The sequence below is a fragment of the Neolamprologus multifasciatus genome, chromosome 7, assembly GCF_963576455.1.
Source record: "Neolamprologus multifasciatus chromosome 7, fNeoMul1.2, whole genome shotgun sequence".
Classification (NCBI taxonomy): domain Eukaryota; kingdom Metazoa; phylum Chordata; class Actinopteri; order Cichliformes; family Cichlidae; genus Neolamprologus; species Neolamprologus multifasciatus.
In genome coordinates, this window is record NC_140445.1 from 39502486 (window position 1) to 39511712 (window position 9227).

The 9227-nt window shown below is 40.5% G+C and overlaps 1 protein-coding gene across 1 annotated transcript; it reads right to left on the reverse strand.

Annotated features, from left to right (window-relative positions):
- Positions 1-541: 541 nt before the first annotated feature.
- LOC146514854 (uncharacterized) lies at positions 542-4589 on the reverse strand. The gene is made up of 11 exons (XM_085168824.1): positions 4454-4589; positions 3334-3420; positions 2851-2991; positions 2591-2730; positions 2338-2474; positions 2139-2232; positions 1899-1998; positions 1522-1781; positions 1245-1431; positions 946-1073; positions 542-859 (listed from the first exon to the last, which is right to left on the reverse strand). The coding sequence occupies exons 1-11, from the start codon at positions 4572-4574 to the stop codon at positions 542-544; spliced, it is 1713 nt and encodes a 570-aa protein (XP_085024950.1). The 5' UTR covers positions 4575-4589.
- Positions 4590-9227: the final 4638 nt, after the last annotated feature.

Genomic DNA, 9227 nt, shown 5'->3' on the forward strand with positions numbered 1-9227 from the left:
TTGAATGACTGCTCTAATTTCTTTTTACTTGTTGTGTCCTGTGAAGGTAAGCTCTGTAAAGCTGCATCTTTAGCCTGAGTATGAATCTCAAAAAACACTTCCTCCATTGAGGAGACAAAACTATTCACAGTAGATTGGCTTAATCCAGCTGCCCTGAGCTGTGCAACAGTAGAGGCACACATATCCAAAGTGCTCTTATTTGAATTTTTCAACATTTCAGATGTTGTGGGTGTTTCTTCTACATTAGTTGACACCACCTCCCCTGTAGTGCTAACTTCTTTAACTGCCACATCAGGCTGTAAATTAACATCAGTGTCAGCCTGTTGGTCGAAATAGTTAAGGTGTTTGGTATTTAAATGTTTTCTAAAACCTGAAAAAGTGCCAAACACACAGCCACAGTCACGCTGGGCACATTTAAGGCGAAGATTTCTTCCAGGTAAGTAACCATGGACTAACCGTAAATGCCTAACAAGCATGTTTGAACCAGTGAACTCAGCCTGACAGACAAAACACTTCATGATGGAGAATTAACCTTCAAGCCCTAATGAAGCAACCTTGCCCTTATTTCAGCAACTCTGGGACTTTCTTTGACTTTGCCAACATCTATATTGTACACAGTGGTTTGGATGAACGTGTACATGTTGTGAAGCATGGTGTTGTAAGATGTGCCAAACACAAAATGTGCTTTAAACAGTTCATCAAAAGCACCAAGTGAAGAGGTAGACTTGCATGGTATGGCATTCTTGTCAAGAATAATGAAGAACTGGTGGATGTCATTCTTTTTCACCCCAACAGCCAGGAGATAGGGTTGAGTGCTGGTAGTGATGGCATCAAGGTGCTCTTGGATATTTGTTCCAGTCTGAAAAGACAAATACAGACAGGGAATAAGAATCAAGTGTTTCTTAAACTGGTAATTCATACCATAAAAATAGAAAAGAAACAAACCTTCTTGAAGACCACGAGATGCCTTTCTGCTTGAGAAGCTGACACCTTTCCTGGTCTCTTCTGACCCTGACCAGATGGTGGAATCAGATGTAATAGCAATAGAATCGCTGAGAGGTCACTGTCCCAGCCTGAAAAAAATATTTGTTTTTAATAAAGTTGAATCATCATCATCAATAACAAATTTCAATGCATCTGCATTGACAAAATGTTTGAGTAGACCCAAAATACAAAAGGACAGCTGTTCTATGACAAACATTATATATGCTGTGAATGTGCTAATCAAAGAAATAACAGCTCACCAATGTCAGCATTAACTTCAGTGGCATCCTCAGGAGAGTCAGCTGCCAGCAAGAGTTCTTCCAGGTCACTGGTAGAAGGAAGCTTTCTGCCTTGTTGGATAATCTTTCTTTTGAATGTTGTTGGCCACCTCTCCAGCAACCTGCCTGATACATCCTCACCAAACATCAGTACAAAATCCTGTTCGATCTGTAACAGGGATAGAGAATAGAGAATTATATCTGCTATCTGCAAAAAATAAAATGTGTTTACATTGTCAACGTAATGAAAAATACTCACCAAGCCTTTGATATCTTTGAAACGTGGAAAAACAGATAGTATGTTGCTTGACAGCAGGGGGTCAAGGACCATGTTGTGTCGATAAACAAATGTCAACTTCATCTTCTTCTTGACTGTGTCTTCATCAGCTGAATGTTTCATCAGAGAGATTGCTTCCTTACACTCATCCTCACTCAGCACGTTCTCTGTAACAAACTGCAACTCTCGTCTGACAGTTGGTCCACCACACTGGTCTTCACCCGATGATCCATCTCCTGGTGCTAGACAATATGAAATACAACTTTATCAAAACTAATAATAACATTTAATAACCATTATTAATACAGAACCGCAATTTGGAACTGTATTATATGTTTCCACTTAATTATAAATGTTACCTCCAGATGATAATCGCCTCTCTTTAGCAGTGCATCTCTGTATGGTTTTAATCCTCCAGGCCAAATACCCAGTGCCACTCTCGCTATCATAATAATGTTCCTTGGAGAGTGACATATACAGACATTTTGTTTAATTTATCAGTAAGTTATGTAACCATGAACAGTTGATAAGGACATACATTTTGGCAGGATTTAAAATTTTGATTTTAGTTGTATCAGTTATTACTGTTAGCTACTTACATAGCCATTTTTTGAGTATGGGTCACTGAGGTAAGGGAAAAAGGTTACAATTCCTCTGGCATACATTTCTTTTACCTGCCGTGGTGGTGATGTACTGCAAGATCAAAAGGAAAAGAACTAGTCAGCTTCCCTGGAATTAATAGAGATTTAAAATAATTTGAAAATGATAGTAAAAATCACAGGGCCAGAAATAAATTACCCATTTTTTTCTGTCATGTCAGCTACCAATATGTTGACCATTTTTCTTCTGGTTTCATCCACCAGGGACTTGGTCCGATTGTACTCATTTATTATACGTTCTCCACCAGGTTCGCTGGTGAGAATGGATTCCACCAACTGGAAAAAACAATAAAAACATTCTACATGTTGATATAACCACTACAGTTCAGAACACTTAAACTACAAACAAAAAAGACACTATTAGAAGAATGTGGAAATCTGTTAACTCTTACTTGCTTAGCTTCTGCATCCAGCTTCTGACGTTTCCTCAAAGGGCTGTCTGAAAGGATGACAGTATCCTGTGAATCTGATGAATGTGGCGATGATAACTGGAACCGCTCAGGAGACACTTCTGCAACAGATGTTTCCAGACCTCAAAAATAGGAGCAAAACAAATCAGTTTAGACTCATTTTATACACTCTTTGAATAAACAATGTAATAATGACACACACAAAAATGACATTCAATGAAACACACATCATTCAAACAAACCTGTTTCATATTTGATGGTTAGTACTCCGGTTGAGGGATCTGTTACTATATCCTTAAATACATCCTCATCCAACTCAGTCCCTGAACTATCAAAAACTTTCACTCCTTCTGTTACGCCTGGCACACCAAACTTTGCAAATGCTGGAAACAAGCACACAACTTTGTGTAAACAAAAAGATTACATGGCATCTAATGTTTTGTAGCTTAAAATGAAGATAATTTCAAGATACTTCTTCAAAAGTGAGTCAGATAAATAAAAGCTAAATTATTAAGCGCCACTAACATGCTTGATAAGTGGTAGATTAAAATGGGTGACACTCACATTATGCAGTTTTTTCCCCACTAAATATACATTCATAACTAAGATGCTTCCAAAACACAGATCATTTTCAATTAATCATAAAATGCAGTTTGAAAAGACTAAATAACAAAAAGAACTTAAAGCCCCTTGTACACCTTTTTTATACAATGTTGGTTTCTTACCTGCAATCAAAAACTCCTTAAGGCTTGGCTCAGATACTCTAACAAATTTCTGCACACCTCCGAGTTTTGCTTTAAGCAGCATGCTTCCTGTAGACAGTAATTTCTTATAGTCAGTGCTCTTCATTGAACTACAGTAAACAGAAAATGTGAATATTAAATCAGTCCAATAAATACCAGCAAAATAGCCTTGCAATGTTATTTCTTACTGTATGTTACTTTTATGTCAGTGTAACAAGGTGTTTCAGCTCTTTGGCGGTAGTTTTTAGCCCTTTACTAAATGAGTATTTCATCTACAAGCGATATAATCCTCAATACAAAACTAAAGTAATTACTACTACTTTTTACCATTTGTCTGATCTAACTTAGTACTAGGGAGTCAGTATTTTGTCATCATTAGGTAACATACTGAACAGTCTGGTAACCAAAATGGAAAAAGGAGCGGGGTAACTTTTGTCAATACCATCAACTCACAATAAATACAAATGCTGTCATCTTAAATTCAACCTACTAAAAAAAAGCATTAAAAACTGAATCCTGGACATTTTGGATACTTTATCAAGCTTATAACACCTGCTGGTTGTACTCCTGTAACTGTAAAATCGCTGAAGACAGCCAAATTAAAATAAGACAATAACCTTACTGAAAACGACCTCTATATCTGGTACATAGGTATCAAAAAAAGAAAAATGTAACATTTAGTGTAAACCTTTAATTAGTTAATGCTTGGGTTATGTAATTTAAAATTTGACGATAGCGAATTGCCCGCGCACTGAGGTTAGCCAAAATGCTAGTTAGCTAGCTAATGTTAAGATGTAAATCCCAACACATGGAGGGTTTAATTTAATGGAATTTCGAACATACTAGAACACAACACAATCACCACTACACACTGAAATAAATTTTGATAACAAGCCTTACAGTCCAACACTGATATCAGTCAACTTTTTTTTTTAGCTAATTAACAACCTTACATTAGCATACAGACAGTGTCACATTTGCTTCTGGTACAAAATGAAATATATAATAAACATGGACAAAAGGAATGTAACCTTATTTTAACGTGCTATCTGTGCTTAAAATGTCGAATTGTTGGTTTAATAAGTAAATATGAACAACTTACCCTGCAACTGATGTGAAGAAAATGGCGTCCTGAAAAATCCTCTTGGTTTGAAAACGAGTCTGTTGTGGGAGGAGCTTTCTAGAGTAACGTTGACACTGCCTCTTTTAACTCCACGAATCATCACCCACACTGGGGGGCGTTTTGCTCCAGCTGTTGTTATAATGACTCTATTAGAGTAAATACACTTTAACACTGCTGATTTAACACTGGGAAATTTACTGTGTACGACCGTGTGTTGGGAAAGAGTAAAATGAGGACAAAGGTGACGGTGAGGAAGGTTGTAAATTTGCTGATCTATTTGTAAACTTTAACAGCGCTCAGCAGTGTAATGAAATATGTGTCTGGAAATAAAAGTAACATCTGTAACAACAGCTGTCCACAAACATTTCTTCTTCAAGTTCTTCATCCTCCTGAAGCCTTTCTGAATGATGACCTCTGCCTGAGTACCTGACACAGTCTACACTTGTCTTTGTGGGTGCTGAGTTAAGGCCACAAACATGTCACACAGGTGTTCAGTAAAGTGCTGCCCCCAGCCTGATGAAATCCCTCTGTGTGGTCTTACAGTTTGGTGAAGGTTTCCTCGGCATCAAACTAACCTACATGTGTGCAGCCGAGAGGGAACTATGGTGGCTGGAGGCTGAAATCAGAGTGAAGCCATGCTGTTGGCTCCAAACACATCTCTTCAGGCTTCTGCTTCAAAAACCAGTCTCTCTTCAGAAACAGTCAGCATGGCTTTAATCTACACATTTAGGCTTTCTGTCCCATGTGGAAAAGAAATAGAAAAAAATTATAAAAGTCTTGCATCAGATATGGCCTACTTCATATAGTGAATCATATAAGGCTTATATGATTTACTCATGAAAGTGGCCACTTTCATATATTGTTTTAGTAAGTATCCAAAACATACAGACCTCTCTGCATTGAATCATATCTGTTATTAATCTCTGTCTCTCTTCCACAGCATGTCTTTTATCCTGTCTTCCTTCTCTCACCCCAACCGGTTGCAGCAGATGGCCGCCCCTCCCTGAGCCTGGTTCTGCCGGAGGTTTCTTCCTGTTAAAAGGGAGTTTTTCCTTCCCACTGTCGCCAAAGTGCTTGCTCATAGGGGGTCATATGATTGTTGGGTTTTTCTCTGTATCTATGAAGCGCCTTGAGGCGACTTTTGTTGTGATTTGGCGCTATATAAATAAAATTGAATTGAATTGAATTGAATACAAGTTTCATTTATATAATTTTTCAAGGGATTTTATATCTGTTTCCACTTTTGTATGCTTTTCATACAAGTTTCACACAAATCAGATACAAACTTTATAGGATTTATATATATCTTTTCCTTATGGGGTGGCTCATTTTGTAAAGTGTTGCTCTGTTAACAACATTCGAAAGCTTTGGAAACTCTTCAGGTATCTGACTCGAGCACAGCTCTGCAGATCTGATGTGTTTGTGGCTGTGAAGCTGCACTAAAGCCACACAGTTTGTACCTGTAATGTTAGTGTCGAACGTTAGCACTAACATCTACTGCATGATCCTGATTACGAGCTATAGATGGACATCAAGCTTGATTTTATTTTTTTTTAAATTTCCTGTACTTTTTAGTCCCGGTGTGTGATCCTGAACCTGCAGCTCCTTATTTCATCCTCTGTCTGAAATGAGCTGTTTTAGCTCCTCCCCCTTTAACCAACCTTATTCTGATTGGCTGTCCCTCGTAAACGCAAGGCAAAGTTTCAGTGCTCACACGGGGATGCTGTGTCCCTGACATAGTCATATAAGGATAGCCGCCCTCACTGACATCATAAAAATGTGCGAGCAGAAGAAACTGTGATAGCCGGAGTGTTTGGAGCTTCAGGCTCACAGTGTTTACTGACCACATTCTTTATTAGACACTGTCAGTTTAACTTGAGCGTTAGCAGGAGGTAAATGAAGTGTTTCTGTGCTGATGCGTCTGAAGGTCACAGTCTGAGGAGGTGATGCAGACTTTATGTAACGTGTTTTGCTCGTTTGGAACTGCAGCTCATCAGAAACCCTTTCCCAGTTTAGCTGAACCTCTCTGCGTTGTTCAGCTCTCAGGAATAAAGTGAGAGGCACCCTTCCCCCGATGTACTCACAAGAGGCTTTTTAAATGTGAACTTTGACCTGACTCTTGCTGTTCCGTATTTTTAGCTGAGCGTGAGGAAGCCGCTGATTGAAACGCCGTGAGACAGATTAGTGAGCAGACGGGAGAATAAAAAGAAACGATGTGCACGTGAGAGTTTGTGTCTTTGCTTCTCTGCTCTTATCTCTTACTCGTATGCCTTACTCTCAGCTCTGTCACATCTCCTCCTCTCTCCCGGCTAATCCTGATTCTCTCACTTTGATTCAGACGACACTGATAGCAGGTTGTGTGAAATCATCATCCTTCCATCCATCTCCATTCCCTCCATTTCCACACCGAATCCGCCTGTCACGTCTGCTTCAGTCTCCTTTATGTCTTCATTCCTGAGATCCATCTGCCGGCCCTTTCCTCATCACTTTGTCTTTCCCTCTCATTATCCTCTCATTGCTGGCTGTGCTTTACTGCGTCCTTCAGTCATACCTAACCAGAAAAATATCTGGCTCTGTTAGATGAAGCAGACGCTCAGAGTTTGTGTTTCCACTGCAGAGCGTTCAGGTCCGTCTCAGGTGGATCTAGTTAGGAACCTGCAGGCTGACGGCATCAGAACAAAGTCAAACTAAGCATGGAGCTGTGCAGCACTCTGTGCACTAGCCGGGATTGAAACCGGTGACAGTGGGCATCAAGTCATACGTGACAACCAGAACATGCTCTGTGTGTATGTGTGTGTCTGTGTGTGTGTGTTGCTGGTTTTGGCTGATTAAAGCAATTACACACAACAAGGTGAGACAAAGTTACTCAGAGATCCTCCAGGTTTACGTCAGGCTGTGCTTTTCATTAAAAGCCTCAAACCCTCACGCTAGGACAGCAGGATCTCTTCAGTCTTTTAAACTAAATGACTGAAATATTTCATCCTGAATCCAAAAAATCTGTAGCTGCTGCGCAGCGTCCTCGCTGCTCCACCCTGCTGCGGCAAGTTGGTGGTGGGTGAGGTAGGAGTTTAACCATGTGGACATTCACTCTAACTATTAATGTCAGCTGAGCTCCAAGCGACAGTGTTACCGCTCCACCTCCTGATGGAGCAGCCATCATCAGCCACCAGACAAGGTCAGGTAAGCTCAGGGAGAAGAAGTCCGGGTTGAACTTAAGGAGAGCCGACACGCCCTCAAACAGCCCACCTCCACCCAGAATAAACACATTTAAATCAGTGTGAAAACAGTGAAGAGCTTCCTGAGACACACAGTGTGCCTCTCAGCCCAACAACCCGCCTTCAGCCTTCACACATCCAATCATCTGTGTGTGTGTGTGTGTGTGTGTGTGTGTGTGTGTGTGTGTGTGTGTGTGTGTGTGTGTGTGTGTGTGTTTGTGGACTTCTCTCAGGATCTGTGATCTATGAAGCTGATGCAAAGGTTTTATGTGCTCCTGTTTCTATGGTAACTGTGTGGATGCCACCATCTATGAAACAGACAAATAAGATGGTGTGTTCCTCCTCCAGGAGCTGGGGTCCTTCAGTAGCTTTCCATGGATGACTACCTGGATGGCGTTCTGACGCAGGAACAGATCTTTCTGGAGATACTATAAATCTCATTTAGTATAAAAGGATCTTCCAGGAAGAACCAGGATAAAGGATTTGTGTGTGGCTTTGTAGTCCTGCAATAAGTGAAGAGACTGGAAGGACAGATGGACAGCTTCCCTCTTCCCCTCATTAACTGAGACAAACCTGAGTCCAAGTCTGAAAGGCTCAAAGCAAAACGAAACAATCTGAGGTTGAAGAACAGGAAAGGAAGCAGAACAATATCCTGAGAAAAATATATAATCACATTAATAATAAAATAATTTTCACAAGGTAACAAGCTGAGTGCGAAACTTTAATATCATGCTAATATTCAGGAGGTGCCACTGAGGACAGGAAGTCATGTTCTCAGGTTTACATCCCACATTTACTGGGAAATTATGCGTGATTCTGAAGGCTGATTACAATTTTAATTAGACTCGTGCTCATAAACGAGCAAAGGTCCTTATGATACTATTGTGCACTTTCAAAACAGAAGAAAAGCGGTGACCAGTCAGCCTGAGAAAACCTCTAATTATATCAGAAATAATCAAATATTTGTCCACATTGTTACACGCTGAACGTGAAACTTTGATACGGCGTCGGGGGCTGCAGCTTCCACCACGGACAGGAAGCCATGTTCTCAGGTTTACATTTGCATACAAATTATGCATGAGGACTGATTACAATGTTCATTAGACCTGCTTTCATTAATAAGTTGAGGTGCTGGTGGGGTGTCTGTGGTGGATCTTACCACGCTTTTGTATAGCAGTGAACTCAACAGACTGGGCCTGAACGATGAGGGATCCAGGTTCAAATCAGAAGCAGAGCCGAGAGCCGTGTTCACATAAAAATGAGGTCAGATCCATGTGACCCAGTTCTGTTCATAATCAGACACCGGGATTGGTCCACCACTGGCTGCCTCACAGTTTTATTTTTATATCACAACAACAGTCCCCTCCAATGCTTTTTATTGTAATGAAACGTGCCACAGTAATGCAGACCCCCCCCCCCCCCCTCACAGCATTACCTCGGACCTGTAATGCACTACACCTCCTGTTAAAGGTGGACTCCCTGAAAGAACCAGGTAAACACATGGGAACTGTGGCTGAGTGTGCAGTGCCCATCAGGTT

Bases quoted from the DNA above. Each gene is read 5' to 3' on its own strand.
- LOC146514854 (XM_085168824.1), bottom strand. From the start codon at position 4,574: ATGATTCGTGGAGTTAAAAGAGGCAGTGTCAACGTTACTCTAGAAAGC. The intron at 2,475-2,590 runs GTAAGAGTTAAC...TGTTTTTTCCAG, and splicing joins TGGATGCAGAAGCTAAGCAA to TTGGTGGAATCCATTCTCAC. The intron at 2,233-2,337 runs GTAATTTATTTC...TTGATCTTGCAG, and splicing joins GACATGACAGAAAAAAATGG to TACATCACCACCACGGCAGG.